General features: G+C 61.9%; 1 protein-coding gene across 2 annotated transcripts; it reads right to left on the reverse strand.

The window, feature by feature from the left end:
• Positions 1–12635: 12635 nt before the first annotated feature.
• NPTX1 (neuronal pentraxin 1) lies at positions 12636–15634 on the reverse strand. 2 transcript variants are annotated; one of them, XM_075770700.1, is made up of 5 exons: positions 15104–15634; positions 14735–14942; positions 14058–14302; positions 13777–13956; positions 12636–13656 (listed from the first exon to the last, which is right to left on the reverse strand). In XM_075770700.1, the coding sequence occupies exons 1-5, from the start codon at positions 15551–15553 to the stop codon at positions 13435–13437; spliced, it is 1305 nt and encodes a 434-aa protein (XP_075626815.1). In that variant the 5' UTR covers positions 15554–15634; the 3' UTR covers positions 12636–13434. The 2 variants fall into 2 exon arrangements, with proteins under 2 accessions (XP_075626815.1, XP_075626816.1); XM_075770701.1 differs by having other exon boundaries at positions 13293–13656; positions 14735–14939; positions 15104–15615.
• Positions 15635–16187: the final 553 nt, after the last annotated feature.

Raw genomic sequence — 16187 nt, forward strand, 5'->3', positions numbered from 1 at the left:
TGCCCCATGCGGAGCCTCCTCGCTGCAAGCTTGGCTACTGCAGGTCAGGCTCAGCCCTGACACAGTTAGGGGCAGATCAAAGGCTGCTTAAGAGCTTCTCCAAGCAAACCTGAGCTGGCATAAGGAAACAAACCTGTTCCCCTTCTGAACCGGGTGTTGGTGCCACTTTTCCAGGAAGGAGCTTCTCACTGGCCCCTTGTTTTACAGCTTTGTTCACCCTCTGAGGATAAGAAGAGAAATGGAAGATTTGTGCCAGTCAAACAATAAATTATTTGTTCTACTGCAGATTCACTGGCTTTGCTTCCTCCATGGTTTTTGTGGACACCTAGAGATCAGAAAGGAAGATCTCAGCACAAGTGCTGCTTATCTGGGCTCCCTTGATAAGAGAGAGAAGACGCTTTAGGATGCGAATCTGTTTCCTCTCTGATTATTGAGGGAGTCTAGATGAGTAACTCGGTCACAGATGTCTAAAGCTGGGTGAGATGAATTCCCACCTCCGTGTCTGGAGCCTGCAGTAGGCTAGATGCTGCCTGTGCAGTTTGTATTGCAAGGACTGAGCTCTGGTGACTCAGGGTTTGTATTTCAGGACACTCATGCTGAGGACAGGGAAAGTGGATTTGTTGGGTTTTCCCCCCGTTCTCGTTCCTCTTCCCTTTTGACTTGTGCTGGGCAGGCAGATTTAGGAGGGGCTGGCTATTTCCCTCGTGCTGCCCCAAAGCCGGGTCCGGGTAGCACCAAGCCATCATCTGGGCGCAGCGTGCACCCGCAGGCTGCAGAGCTCCTGCCACGAGGCCGGAGCCCCCCCCCTCCCCCATGGTTCCAGTGCTTTTGGCTTGCGTAGAGCTGGTGGGCGCCGTCGGCTCTATCGCTTCTGCTCTGCTCGGGGCAGGGAGACCCTTCCCCAGCTTTGGGCCCCAACCTCTGGCTGCAAACGGGCATTTACAGTGTTGGCCCTCTCTGGGACAGCTGAGCCCCGTCGGGGCATCCAGGAGCCTCTCGTGCCCTGGATGCAATGGCCGGCGCTAGCAGACGGTGCCTGCGTGTGCAGAGGGCACTGGTGAGGTTGGGAAGCGTCGCGGTTCCCTTCCAGTTGTCTCCTTTTGTCCTGTAAATGGTTCTCCTCCCCAAGCACTCTTCCTTTGTTGGTCTCTGATCCTCTCTAATACTGATGCAGACACCTCTTGCCAGAGTCCTGCCAGCCCCCTGGCTTTATTTTAAGGCCATATTAATTAAAAGCAAATGAGTGGAATTTCTCTTGACATCCAGATTAATAGAAAATGAGATAATTATGATCTGAGTCATTAGGGTGATGGAGCAGCTTGTACAGGGCTCAGCCCAAAAAAAGGCGGCGGATCTGCAGTGCACACATAGATCTCCCCTTTCCGGAGGCAGGGGCTGTGTCTGAGCGGGGCCGGGACCCCCCGAGAGGTGACTGGGGTGGGGGAGGCAGGGGCTGTGTGAGCTTGGGCAGATGAGAGTAAAGACCCGATTTCTTTGTGGCACCCGCTCTTCTAGACCCAGGACCAAGAGTCTCCGCCTGCGCGGAGGGGGCTGCCGAAGGGGCCGTGAGCCTCGGCGGGCAGAGGTTAAAGCCCTGCGTGGGCAGAGCGACCCAGGCAGCCGCTGGCCGTACGGGGCTCAGGACCACTGGGTGCCCCGCACGGGAGAACGGCAGGGGCTGGGGGACGTGAGAAGGTGCCCACCCCATCTCTTGGGCCACTGGCTGGATTTGTTGGGGGCCAAAGAGCCATCGCTGCTGAGCAGACAGGGCAGTGAGCCTCTTCCCGCGGCACCTGGGCTCGAGGAGGAGGATGGGGTGGCAAAACAGAAGGTGCCGTGGGGCCGGCTGCTCTCCTGGGGGTGCAGCCCCCGGGGCCCTGCCTGTGGATGCTCTGCGGGTCCCCACGTGTGCCGGCTCCCTCCTGCGAGGGCATGCTCGGAGCAAACTCTGTGCACGTTCTGGAGGCCTGACCAGCTTTAAAAACACAAAATAAAGGACATAAAATCAGCCTGTAATTAATTCTTGGTTTAGTTCCCAACTGAAGGGCTCGATGCAGAATGTTTCCTTAGGAACGTGCTTTTTCTTGCTTTTCTTGGACTCGCTGCTTGGCTTGTTGTACCTCTGCCTGCAAACCCCCAGCTGTTCACTCTCCACTGCTGGCGCTGCGAGCTAGCGCATTGATTTTTTTTTTTTATGTTATATTTATTGAACACTCCTGAGAACCTTGTGCACGGGAGGTCCCTGGTGAACGCAGGGACTCCTGCCTCGCGCCCTGCCTGACGTAGGTGGCTCTGCCGGGGGGGGACGAGCATCTCCCGGCTGATGTTTTGACTGGAGCCGTTTCTCTCTTGTGGAAACAGCTCCTGTTTGTGTGCTGATTAGGGGGATGTGATTAACCAGGCCAGTGGCATGTCTGGAGGGAGGGCCACATGCCCGCGATGACAGGAGCGGGAAGGAGATGAAAGGGAGGAGATTTGGCGCTGCGAGCCAGCTCTGCTCCTGTGTCATCGCTTGAAAGAGAAATGTCCGTCTTCTTCACGAAGAGCATTGCTGCCTGCTAATAACACCTCAAACAAATTCTTAAGAGAGTGTTTAGGATCTGAAAGCCTGTGATAAATCGGGTTGCTTTGTAACTTGCTCAAAATTATGGTGGGTAGCAATGTGATTAAAGCTCTCTGATTAACACACAAACCTTGTTTGTAATGAGCAGGATTGGGAGGGTTTGGGAAATCCAGCTGGCATATAACAAGGTTTCTCCAACAAATTACTTGGATATCAATTAGTTTGCTAGGTAAATGTCACCTGGTTGCTCTTTGTTTGCGGTAAACTGGTATCCAATTAATTTGATGTGGTTATTGCTTGTGACTGACACCCCGACAGCCTTGGGGCAAGCAGGGAAGGGGCAGGCAGCGCCCGGGCTCCTCCCCACCCGTGGGGCAGGATCGGGGTCAGGGGAATCCCAGGGATAACATCACGGCCCCAGTCCATCGCCCGGGGGTGGGAGCCCTGCCGTCAGGCTGGTCTGCGAAGCCATCCCTGCAGCCTGCTGGAACCTCCTCTCTCCTTCCGACTGAAGGCAGATGAATTTCATCTGGCTGAAAATAGCCTCCCTCCATCGTGCCACTTGCCGTTCTCCTGCCTCCGTCCCCGGGATCTGCCAAGCCGCGCTTGGACCGTGCGGCTGCAGGGCCTGGAGCAAGGGAAGCAGCTGAAGAAGCAAAAGCTGCTCCCTAAATCGCACAAGCGGTTGGGTAAAGGAGGGCAGAGCCGCTGCGGGAGCATGTGGGGGATGGTGCCCCCGGACCAGCCCTCGGGAAGGGTCCTGGCTGTCGGGCGTTCGGTAGCTCTGCAAGGTGGATGGGGCTAAGGAAGGGTCGAGGCTGCAGCATCAGGGCTGAGGACTTGCAGCCAGGGCGGCCAAGCGCGGTGTCGGGGGCTGTGGCACATCTGGCTCCAGAGAGCTCTCCCGCTGCCGGAGAGAGCCCGGAGACAAGCCAGGCAGCCCCAGCCATGCCTTGCCGTCCCTGGGGATCCGGGAGCTCGGCACCCCGGGATGAGCCACGAGAGCTGGGGCTGGGCGCGAGCAGGCGGTGCTGTGCCGGGGGAGGGCTGGTGCTGGGGGCTCCTCTCCCGGCCCTGGATGCCTCCACAGCGCTCATGAATATTAGTGACACCAACATATGGGTGATCCGGGGAGGGAGGAGAAAGGAGCAGAAAGCGTTGCCAATTGTGAAGCACAACCCATCCCCGGTCTAACGTCGGTGCAAGAAATCAACCCGGTCTGTGGGCGCAGGATGGCGGTGGGGGGGCTGGAGAGAAAAGGCTGCTGTGAGCCGGGCGCAGTCGCTCTGGGCTCTGCTGGGGAGTCGGGGTCCTGCTCCCCTCTTGGGAGGGAATAACTCAGCGTAGCTGCGTCCCTTGGGAGTTTGCCCACCCCGTCGGGGTATGGGGGCCAGAGGCCGGGTGGGCAGGAGGATGTGCTGGGGGGAGGCTGCCAGTCCCCGGCTTTCACGAGCACCGAGTTGATGGCGTGATGGAGCCCTGCATCCCTCCTCTCCCTTCCCTTGCAGGAGGGGGCTTGCGGGGTGATCCAGGCCTTTGCGTCCCTCCTTCGCTCTCTGCCAGCCGGGCCGGGGGCGGCCGCTGGCGTGGGGCTGCCCTGTGGCACCTCTGACTTGCATAAGAGCCTCCGCCAGCCTCGCCAGGGATGATAAATGTTAAAATCTGCTGCAGGCTATCGCTGACCTAATTTCTAGCATCGCTGTGGATCTTGTCATCTGTTGCTTACAGCTTGGGTGCAGATGGGCTGATAGGGAGATAAGTGTGGGAGAGGGTGTGGGGGGACCCCCCTGGGATGGGCTGCACCGGTACCCCCAGCCCCGGGTGGTGTGGGTTCCTGTGCCGCCCGGGGCTGGGGGTACCGTGCAGCCCATCCCATCCCTCCATGGGATGAGCCTCTTGCACCTGAGCTGGGGCAAACAAGATACTCGGGGTCCAGCTCAGCTCTGCTCCCTGCAGATTCCTGCTAAGCAGAAAACAAATGCTAATTACACAGCATAATTAGCGAGATGCTGCATCTATTTTTAATCAGCTTTGGAAGATATATTCTTCTTTCTGCTCTGTGCTCACCAGCAGCCTCTCCAGTGGTGGAGCGGTGCTTAGTCGGGGACCCTCCGGAGGGAAATCGGTTGCTGTTCCCCTCCGTGCCTGTGGGATGGGGCCGGGATCCCTCCTGGGATCCGCAGCCAGAGGAGCATCCCCCAAAACTCCTTGGTGGAGTCAGAGGCTCCCGCTGAGATCCCAGCCCCTCCGTAAGCCATCAGGGATGGATGGAAAAGACAGAGGAAATCAGCTCAGCTCTGTCAGGGTGGTGTTCAGCAGCAGCTGGGAAAATCACAGGAGGAGGAGCCTGGGAAAAGGTTGCAAAAATATTCTGAGAAGGTGAGATGGTGGGGGACAGCCCCACTTTCCCAGCAGCTCCCTGCCCCTGGTGTGGGTGGGATGGGGTGTCCCTGCTGCTGGGGGATGCCCGGTGTCAGCCCTGGCTGGGGAAGGGCCGCTTCAGAGAGCTGCGGGGTGCTCAAAGCAAACTTTGCTCTGAAACATTCAGCAGAGAGATGCAAAGTGCCATTTTAAAGTGGACACGTACATCTGCGGCAGCTGCGGGGGTTCCCGGTCCTGCAGGTTGTGACACACACGGCCAAAAGCAAAGTGTAAGAGGGGGGGATGTTTGGGGAACCCCCCGGAGAGCAGAGCAGCAGGGGAGGCAGTGGCTCGGAAAGATCCAGAATTATTAGGATTCTTCCAAAATTGCTTTCAAACTAACCCTTGGGGTAGGACGCAGCAGGGCTGGCAGGGAGCTGCCGCTGTGAAGGACCAATCCTGCTGCCGGGCAGGGGGCTGCTGCAGCTCATCCCCCCACAGAGACCCTGTCCCCTGGTGACCCGAGTGTGCCAGTGTCATGGGTTAGGGGACAAGGAGACTTGTCTTCGGCCAACAGGACTGAAGGGTAAATACGTTATTGAACTGGCTGAAGGGCTGCACAGAAACAGGCTGATGGCTGGGAGGTGAGCCAGGACCTCTCTGGGGTCCTGGGGTAGGTGTATGCAGGATCTGGGCCACCAGCAATCTGGTAGGTCCGTGCTGGATGGGACGGGGCGGGTTACCTGGTGGGAGCCGTTTCTCAGCGGTGCTGCCGGTCCCCAGCGTGTGCTGCAGTGGGAGCTGTCGGGGCCGGCCCCAGCGCCTGGCTGGTGCTGGGGGAAGGTGACGGCTCCTTGGCATGGGTGTAGCTCAGCCGCTTTTCCCCCTGTACCTCTCGGCTCCCCCAGCCTCCGGGTGAGCTGCCTGCCAGCACGCGGGGTGTGCCCAGAGCCCGAGCTGCCGGACACGGTCTGTTTGGTGAGCGGTGCTGGCGTGTCCCCGTTTCAATCGGCCCGTGCAAACAGCCCTCCCCAATGTCCCTGCTCCATCCTTGCCCATCCCGCCTCCAGGGCCACACGCTCGGGGTCACGGCTGCCTCCTCTCTGCTGCTCAAACCCGGTTCCCTCCCGAGCTGCCTAACCCATTACCGTAGGACAACAGCGCTGCTCTTTCCTGGTATTTACCCACCAGGCATCTCCCCAGCTCCATCAGCCGGGCTGCGGTGCTGGGACAGCCTGATCCGCCTCCCAGCAGGATGGAGGCAGCGGGGTCAGGGTCGTGCCCGGGATGGTCCCAGCCCTCTGTGCTGGGATACCGCGATGCTCGTGCAGCAAACCCTCCCCACACGTCATCCCCCCCCGCAGCCTTGCCCGGCCACGGTCTGTGCTTGTCGCTGCCTCGTCCCCGCCTCGCTGGAGGTGGCTCTGCTGGGCCTTGCAAAGATGAAAGTGGCGGCACGGGGGCTTTTTGCTCCCCTTGTGAGCGAAGGGGCTCTGGCTTAAAGAGGGTGCTGGTGTGGTGGGAGCGGGTGGGACGGCCAGTGCCGTGGGGCCAGCTGGTGCATCCTGCTGAAGCGCTCTGGGCTGATGTGTCCAAAGCTGCCGTGGGGTCCGTGGGCTGGCGACGTGCTGCAGACCTCTGCAGGGTGCTCTGCCCCTCGCCAAGGCTTCCCAACACCTCACGGGTCTGAATAAATCCCGTGGCTGCCACGAGCCTAATTAAACTGCAGAATGTGGGTTGCCAAAGGGAGCCTTTTCCACTGATTCACCTGCTGGGAGCCCCGGCGGACCCCCAGGGCCGGGGGAGCAGAGCGAGCTCCCACCCCTCCTCTCCCTTGCCTCTGCTGACCCCGTTTCCCTGCGAGGAGGCTGCGATGGGGCTGGTGCTTGGCAGACGCCCGCTGCTCCGGGCTGCTGCTGCGCTCAACCGAACCGCGCCTGAGCAGCGTGAAATGGCGTTTGCTCTGCCCGTGCCATTTGGAGCTTCGTACTGGGGAAGGGGGGTCCTGCGCTGTTCTGCCGGGGCAGGTGTCGACCCGGGGGGTTTGGTGTGGGATTTCCCCGTGTGGGTCGTGCCGGCTGCAGCTATGGCAGCGTAGAGATCGGCAGGTGCTCGCAGCCTGCGTGTTTGGGGATCTTGGGGAGGTTTTGCAGCCTGGCTGAGGTCCGAGCTGCCGTGGCTGTGCCGGGAGCCGTGGCTGGCTCGCTCAGGAGATCTCAGAGCTGTTGTCTTAGGGGACAGTTTTCATGTTACAGATTCATCGCTTCTGCTGTAGGAACAGTCTCTGCGAGGTTCTGGAAAACGCTGTGTGGCCAGAGGCTCATCTCGCTGCTAAGCAGATTTCGGGTTCCTCCAGCCCTGCAGCGCAGGGAGGCCGGGCTGGGGCTGTGCTCTCTGCGTGCCCACGGGCACCAGCCAGAGCATCTCTGGCTCCGCTTCAGCGGGGCCCTGGCCAGGTCTGGTTGGGTTTCCTGGGGGGAGGAAGGGCTGGAGGAAGCCCCTTCCTCAGCTGTGCCTGGAAAGGATGCCCGGGCAGTGTCGCAGCCGCACTGCGGAGGTGTGGGGGGACAATGCTCTGCCAGTGAATGCTCCTGAGCAGCATTTGAGGGATGCTCTGTCACAGCCGTGACTCATGCCTGTGACCGGAATGCTCTGTTGGCCTTGACTTTGTGCCCGGGGTCATGTCCAGCCACCTGCAGTGACCCAAACGGTCCCTGTGCTCCTGCGGCAGCAGCGTGGCTCGGCCGTGGCACCCGCAGCCCTGAGCGCCCTGCGGCTCTAGGTCCTGCTCCTCCTGCTGCCCTGTCGCTGCAGGGTGCCCTGGGGCAGGGGGACCGATGCTTTCCCTCCCCAAGTCGGGAAATCCTCCCAGCCCTGCCCGGTGCCCTGAAGTGCAGTGTTTGGCTGCCTGCCTCCCCGCGCTCTTCCTCCTCCCGCGCCTCGCCACGCAGCCTGCAAGTCGCTCGCTTGGAGCCGTGTCCCTGGGGGAGCCCGGGCTGGTGTTCGGCAGCCCCCGCCGCAGCAGGGAGCCTCTGTGAGCAGCCACGGCGGTGCTCAGCGCTGGGCGAGCACCCGGCCCCATGCTCGGGGTGTTTATGTGCAGGTTGGAGCTGCTGCCTGAGCCCCCGGCGCTGCAGGGCTCCCTGGCATTGGGAAGGATGATGCTGGTGTCCAAACCCCATCCAGGGGCCGTGCTGGGGAGGGGAAAGATGCTTCTGCCTGTACACACCTCGCCCCCCATCACCCCCAATTTTTGTGAAATGAAGACAAAGAGCGTTTTCTGTAGGCATGTGCCAACACTTCTGTCACTTCCGCAGCACAGCCTTGCCCAGGCTGGGAGCTGAGCCCCCCTCGCTGCTCCTGGGGGCTCTGCCCGCCGCACACGGGCTCCCTGCTCCCTGGCTCATGCATATTTAATCCTGGTCTCGTGGAGCCACGTGCTCCCGGTATGCCGGCACAGGCCAGGCATACGGCACGACACACTCGCTACTAATTAATGTAACGGCATGTTATTGAGTGCCTAGCACGCCTTTGGCACTGCATGATAATGATGCTCTGGGATGTTTCTGGACCCAGAGCTGCAGACAGCTGTGCTTGGAGGGGGCGGTTCCCTCTGGGGTGGGGGGGGGGGGTGTGCCCCCCGGGCCCTCCGACGCAGGGCAGGGATGCGGGAGAGGCCATCTCGGGACATGCCATCTCTCTGGTTTTTGTGGGTGTTTTGCTATAAAGCACAGCTGATTTAATTTTTCATCTAGCCCATCAACTTCTCTCGCCTCTTGAAAGTCCTTGGTGGAGCTGACCCGTGCCCGAGGAGTGGGGAGAAAAGGATGGGCAACGGGGCGCAGAATGCCTGCGCGCGAGAGTGGTTTCTCTTCCATGTGAGTCGCCAGCGAGAGGTCGGATCAGAGCTGCAAATCCCAGCTGTATCCTCCCCTTAAGAACTCTCCCTCGCCCCCGTCAATATTTCTGAGCCATCTCCCGAGTCGCCTGTCCTCACGCAGCCCAAGATCTCCATCTGCTCCGCTGCTCTAAAAGCCTCCTGGATTTAGTGCGCTGGGTGCTGGCGCGGGTAACGCTCTCATCCCTGTGCGTGCAGGGGACGCTCGGCTGGCTGTCACCAGCGGCGCTGAGGCTGAGCAGCCTCCAGCCCAAAGCAGCGGTTTCTGGCCGCGGGGTGAGGTCTCAGCATTGGTGCGTCTGGCCGATGGGCCCGTGCCGCTCGTCTCCTCGTGCCGGATCCTCCTTCCCTCCCCGGCTGCCGCGGGAGCTGCCATTGCTGCAGTGACAGTGGCGCTGGGACGCGCAGGTCCCACGCCTGGAGCTGCTGCTGTGTGCTGAGCTGCCCCGGCGGGGACGGGCAGGGGTGGGCAGGGACAGGCAGGGATGGCCCCGTGGCCGCTTTACCCCTCTTCTCACTGTCTGAAATGGCTGTACGTACGAGGGCAGGCGCGGGAGGTGATGAGCCGGGAGGTTTGTTACCCCTCGCTTCAGCTCCTCCAGCCCACTCAACCATCGCCCACATCCCACTCTGCTCTCGCCCGCAGCCCCTGCCGTGCTGCTGCACCCGTCTCGGGGAGCGAGACAGCCCCGCTTTAATCACAGCGATGTTTTCCAGCTACCAGCAGGGAAAAAAAAAAAAAAAAAGCCTGTTAGTGTAATTTTTTATTGCAGTTTAAGTTGTAGTGCAGCACAAGCCTCCAGCCGAGGGTATCGTTTCCCTTTCCTGCGGTAGCGGGTGGGCACTGTGGTTTTATCCTGGCATCGGGGATGGCTGGGTGTAGCCGGGAAGACGGCTGTCCCCACGGGCAGAGCCCTGCTCCGAGCTGGGGCAGGGCCGGGTGGGCTGGCGGCGGCTGAGAACAATACGGGAGCTGCCACCCGTTCCCTGGGTAAAAATAGCATTCCCCTTGCAAAGATGTAGGCTGTTCCCAGTGACACGAAACCGAGCAGCCTGTCCTTGGAGCAGCTGGTTTTCAGGGGCGGGGGGAAGGGGATGGTATCTGCATCCCCAGAGAGGGCTGGGGAGGAGAGCTGCCTGGGGAAGGGGGTGTGTGTCGTGGGGGATTTCTGGCTGGAGCTCTGCAATAGCGATGCTTTTGTAAGGCTGCCAAGCTGCTGATCCAAATCACTTCTGCACCCAGGGGGGACCAGGGGAATCGGGGAAGGGGAAACTCTTGCACCGTTCACTTCAACGCCCCTTCTGTACCCTCTGGCATCGTGCCCCTGCTTTAATTCCTGCGCCTGCGTTGCTCCCCACCCTGCCCACCTACGAGCCGTGGCTGAGGCTCCCTTGGCAGCCGGTCTGTGCCTTCTCTCGAATCACCTGCACGAGTGCCCGATGAGCGGCATGTTACGCTCTCAGCCTGTCCCCTGCGGGGCTCAGTAAATTGTTCTAAAACTGTTTTGATGTATCATTTTATCCCTTGCCCCAGGACGATTCCCGATGCTGACCGTCCCCTGCCAAGGGTTCCCAGTGCTTGTAATTCTGCGTCTGCCTCTGTGGCTGGCAGCTCGGGAAAACACACCGGGTCCCCAGACCTGCAGTTTGGCCTGAGGCATCCTCCCTCTCTCCATCGCCCTGTTGGTTGTATTGCCATGGTTATGACTTGAGACATCTGAAAAGGACCCAGAACAGTCGCTGGAGCAAGCCCTCCTAAGGAAAAGAGGCTTTATACTAGAGTGGCAGGAGGAGAGGGGCCCCGGGTGGCAGTTTGCTGGCAGACGGGGAGGTGGCAGGTGACCGGTCAGGGATGTGGTTAGCAGGGGCTGTAGCGGTTGCTCGGGAAGATGCGGCTCAAGCAGCCGCCGTGGCCCCTGCCAGCCCCGGGGAGCTGAGACTCGCTGGCTCCAAGCGCAGCAGCAGCAGCAAGGGCTCTGCTGAGTTATGCCAGCTGCGTCCCTCCGGGCTGCGTCGCCCTGTCCTCGCTCTTACGGAGGAAGGAAGGGGAGCGGTGGTGTCCCCAGGGGCAGTACCCCGAGGTGCTCGAGGCAGCAGCACCAAACTGGACCCGTACAGCTCCTGTTCCCAGCTGCAGGGGCTGGGGGAGTCACAGGTGTGGGAATTGTTTGTAGCTGGTTATAAGGAGTAAATAATGGGTTTCCTACTTGGATCTTTGATGCTAAAAGCAATTGATCTGGCAAGTCCGTTCTGCAGCAGATGTGTAACGAGTGGGAATTTGTAGCAATTACTTAGGAACGATGTGAGGCACAACCCTGCGCACACCGCGCTGCCGAGTCCCCGTGCCGCACGGGTGGCCTCTAGCCACGCTGCCCTCCGAGCCCAGTGCCCCAGCATCACCCCTGGCTCAGGTTTGCCGTCTGGAGCGATGCCATCCAGGAACTGCATTCGGAGCCCAGCCTGGCTTCCCAAAGGATGAGCGAAACGCCCCCGGCGTGGTCCTGCCTGCGGGGAGGGAGCAGCAGCCACGCAGCCCTGCGGGGCTTCTCGGCGGTGCCCGCACCGGGAATGGCTGCTGCAGAGCGCTGACAGGCGTCGGGGTGTCACTGTCCCTGCCACCGCCAGCCCCGCAGAGACAGCCGAAGGGAGCCGAGCTGCCAGCCTGCATCTTGGGGAAAAAAAAATTAAAAAAAAATCAATTTGTATGATGGTGTTGCATAAAGCAGGGAAAGATGTGGTCTAACGTTACAGAAGGAGAGAGCCTGGCAGCGGGGGCTGAGGCTCGGGGGTGCCTGAGCAGGCTCTGAGGGGAACGGGGCAGAAATCCCCGCTTTGGGTGGCAAAACCTTCCTGGGGGGAAGGATCGGCTCCCCAGCACTGGCGGCTCAGGGAACAGACACATTTAAGAGCACCCGGTGTCTTTCTTCACTCTTTATTGTGTAAAAATAAAGTCAACAATTCATGTAATCTCGGCAATAAAATGGAAAAAGCATGAGTATCAGTAGAAACAGTGCATTTTCAGAACTGCTGATGCAACTGGATGTTTGGTATATCATAACCCATTCAAAACCCAAAGGAGACAGAGAGCAAGTCATAGGAAAAATGTACAGATTTGGTTAGCAAAATAATGACAAATTAGGATGCATTTATTCTCTCCCCTACTATACACTATATACATTGTGTTGACATCACACCCTCTTTTTTTTTTTGGCAAATCCGACGCACCTGGGACTGTAGGTTAAACCTTTTCAGCGGTCTTGTTCTTCTCAGCAGGTTGTGCTTGTTGCTTTGCTGATGGGAACAGGTTCTTAGGAGAAACGTAAATTAACTCACCATGTTTGTTGTTGGGTTTTTTTTTTTTTTTTAAAAAGAGCACAGTTTAAAAGATGCTGCCCTGAGCCACAGTTTGTACGAAGGTATTTCGATCGGGGGGGTGGGTGTTGCTGTGGGTGCTGCTCCGGCTGGGCGCTGGTCCCCCGAAGCGGCGGTGGCTGGGCCAGCTCTGTGCTCCTGGCCGGGGCGGCCGTGGCCTTGCCACGCTGCGCGTCTCTTTGCCACATCTTTGGAGTTGGTCAGGGAGGCTCTGGGGCCCCGTGCGAATTCTCTGCCTCGTCCTCCACTGCCACCCAGGGCAGCCCTCGGGGGGTCAGTGGGGCGGGCTGGGGGGTGATTTCTGCAATCTGTAGTACAAACCAGGAGTTTAGAAAAGGAAACCATACAAAATGCATCTGTTATTTCAAAATACATTTCATCTTTTTTACCTGCAGAATCTCAAAGTACTTTTTTTCTCAGGGAGCACTGCTTAATTCTATATTTTTTTATCTTCATAAAAATACCTTTTTAATTGGTAATAAACTTCCCTTTACAGTAAGAGAAACAACATCATGTATTATCAAAAGCAGAAAGGCTTCAGACTTCTCAGTGGTAGCTAGACTTCCAGGGGACGGTAAAGGCTATTTTTCACCAGCTACGGCGCGTAGGAGGCCTCGGGGGGCTGCAGGCGGCAGGGCTGGGGGGGGGACACACGTACCTGAGCGGGGCCAGCGGGGGGGTCCTGCCGGGGGGAGCCACCCCGGTGCCCACCGCAGCCCGGGCTTATGGCTGTGGTGTGTGGGGCCAGGGAGCGATGGGAGCGGGGGGTCCTGACCCAGGGGGTTCACCCCTCCTTGGAGCCCCAGGTGCTGCTGCACCCCCAGCTCCCAGGAGGGAGCGCAACCAAGGGGGGGTGTTGCAACCCTCCCCCTGCTCCGGGGGCACCACCCCCCCAGGGGGGCTTCAGGCTGGAGGGAGAGGAGCCCCGAGGGGGGGCTTCAGTCCGGGCCCCACGTCGGTGCCTGGGGAAAAGGGGGGGTTGAGGGGGTGGCGGCAAAGCGGGGCGGGGGGGATGGCAGGAAGGAGTGCAGCCGCGCCAGGCCAAGGCACGCAGGCGTTGAAGGACGTTGGCAAGACAGAAACCGGAGGATCGTGGGGCTCTGGGGCGGGTGGCATCCCCACTCCTTGGGACAAGACGGGTGGCTTCGTTCTTGGTTGGTTTTGCGCAAAAAAAAAAAAGGAGGAAGAAAAAAAAAAAAAAAGAACCCGATGAGGAGGTTTCTCTCGCTTGTCCATGGCCCTAGTTGAGCTGGCGACAGGCCTCAAAAGTCCACTTGGTGGCCCCGCCGTAGATGTCGATGTTGGCCTCTGCCCACGCGATGACATTGCCCGCCAGCGCCCGGGTGCTGCAGGTGGCCAGGCTGTACACCTCCCCCGGGCTCAGCTTCCTGTCCCACACGTTGAAGTGGGCCAGCTCCCCCACGAAGGCCTGCGTGGCGTCGAACCCGCCGCCCAGCGTGTCCTGCGGAGGAGCCACCATCACAGGGGGCACGGGGCTGGAACCCCCTGTCCCACCCCCATCTGTCCCCTCGGGTGCACCCAGCCGAGCAGGGACCCCCACACCTGCCCCCCCCCCCCTTACCTGCTCCTGGCCCAGGACCAGGACCCCCTGGGGCTTGATGGGGTGGTAGGGCGCCAGGTTCTCGCCGCTGCCGGTCTGCGTGCCGTCCTGGTAGGCTTCCCACACGCCGTCCCGCGTGGTCCAGGTGACACAGATATGGTGCCACTTGCCGTCGTTGATGACGAAGGGCAGTTTGGCCACCTGTGGGTGGTGGTGTGGGGGGGTAGGCACTGGGGTCTCCCATGCTGCCCCCCAGCTGGTCCCTCCCTGCCCAGCACCCTCCCCGCTCCCCAGGGCTGTACCTTGTCGTTGATGAGGATCTCCATGGGGTTGTTGCCCCACTCAATGAGCACCAGCTCGTTAGCCTGCCCGGGCACAGCGTAGGAAAAGGGGGTGCCCATGCCAGGGGAGGCGTTGGACTTCATCCACATGCAGACGCTGAAGGCGTACATCTCGGGCAGGCTCTTCTTCACCTTGGCGTACATGTAGTTGGTGCGCAGCGGGAAGGTGAGCTGGAACCTGTCCGGGGGCCGGTTGTCCTTCTGGCCTGCGGGGGCGGAGGCGCGGTGGGCTCCGGCCAGACCCCCTCTCTGCCGGCTTTGGGGGCTCCCCCCCTCCCCACCCCGTTACGTAACGGGCCTTGAGATGGCAGCGAGGAGCAAATCCCTCCGGCACGGCACGGCTCGGCTCCCTAATCCCCGGCACAGGGCAGCGCCCGGAGCATCCCCGGCTCCTGCCGCGGGCACCGTCCCGCCGCAGCTCGGGGAAAGGGACCGCTCCGGGGGGGGGTGGGGGGGCAGGACGAGCTCGGCAGAGCCGCCCGCGGCCACCCGGACGGAGCGGCTCAACATCCCGCCCGGCAGCGCTCGGTCCCCGGTGAGCGCGGAGCCGCGGGGCGGAGGGGGGGGGCGGCTCCGGGACCGCGGCGGGCTCGGCCCCGGGTGTCCCGCGGGCAGCGGGGCTGGGGAGCGCCCGGTACCTTTCTCCAGGTCGCTGATGCGCTGGTGCAGCGACGTGAGGGTGCTCTCGATCTTGCCGCGCTCCTCGGACTCGTTCTTCGGGTTGAACTTCCCCTCCTCCAGGCTGTTCACCCGGGACAGCACCTCCTTCTCCAGGTCGTCGATTTTGTTCTGCAGGATGTCCTTCAGGTTGTTGGTCTGGCTGGAGGAGTTCATCCTGCTGAACTGCTGCAAGGGGCGAGCACGGGAGCGGACTGTTACCGCCCGACCCGCCGCCGTGCCCGGGCGGGCTCCCGCGCCCCGCTCCGCTCCGGGCGGCTCCCCCGGCGCGGCTCCCCCGGGGCGGCGGGACGGAGCGCCCTGCCCGGCCGGCGGGACGGAGCGCGTACCTCGAGGTTCTCCAGCCGGGTCTTCAGGGACTGCAGCGTCTGTCCGAGCTGGCTGAGGGTCTCGGCCGCGGGCGCCCGCGACAGGTCCCCCATGGTGTTCTTGGAGAAGCCGCCCTTCCTGCCGGCCCCGCCGCCCTTGGGCTCGCCGGGCGGCGCCTCCAGCACGCTCTGGCTCTCGCACCGGCCCAGCTTGGCCGTCAGCTCCCGGATGGTCTCCTTCTGGTTCATGATGGTCTCCTTCTGCTGCAGCACCGTTTCCCGCAGCTGCAGCACCGTGCTCTTCAGCTCCTCGGCGGAGCCGGTGCCCGGCGCGGGGGCGGCGCACATGTCCCCGTCCAGCGGCACCGAGGTGCAGATGAAGCGCGTCTGCCCGAAGCCCTGGCCGCGGCCACGCAGGCAGAGCAGCGAGAGCAGCAGGAGCGGGAGGCTGCCCGGGGGCCCGGCGGCCATGGCGGGGCTGGGGCTGGGGCCGGCTCCGCCGCTCTCCGCCGGGCCCACTGCGGCACGCGGCCCCTCTTATAGCGCCCGGGCGGGGCCGCGCGCCCTGACGTCACGGCGCGTGGAATCCCGGCCGCGCGACGGGGGGGGCGCTCCCGCGGGGAGGGGGGGGGTAGCGTGAGTGTGCGTGTGCGCGCGTGTGTGCCCGCGTGCGTGTGCGCGCGTGTGTGCCCGCGTGTGTCTGTGGGTGCACGGGTGGGGGCGTGGGAGCGAGTGGGCGCGGCGCGCGTGTGTGCAGAAGAGATCGTGCAGCGGGGGAGGGTGTGTGGAGGGCCGTGGGTGTGCGGCGTGTGCGCGGGGGGCGTGTGTGCACGCGGGTGTGCGTGTGCAGGTGTGCGCGGTGCCGCGGGGTGTGTGCACGGAAAGGGCCGCCCCGCGCTCTCCGTGGGTCCGTGTCCGTCGGTGCCGGGGGCGGGCACCGGGCGTGTGTTGCCGCGGGTGCCCGTGTGCGGTTCGCTCCCGCCGCCCGATAGCAGCGCGGGGGCCGCCCCGCCGCGGACGGGGGTTACCGGTAGCAGCCGCCGAAGGGGCCCCGGGGCCTCGCCGTGCTCCCGGCTGGGGCGGGGGGGGGGGGGGGACGGGACGG

This window comes from Balearica regulorum, chromosome 18, assembly GCF_011004875.1.
Source record: "Balearica regulorum gibbericeps isolate bBalReg1 chromosome 18, bBalReg1.pri, whole genome shotgun sequence".
In the NCBI taxonomy this organism is placed as follows: Eukaryota; Metazoa; Chordata; class Aves; order Gruiformes; family Gruidae; genus Balearica; species Balearica regulorum.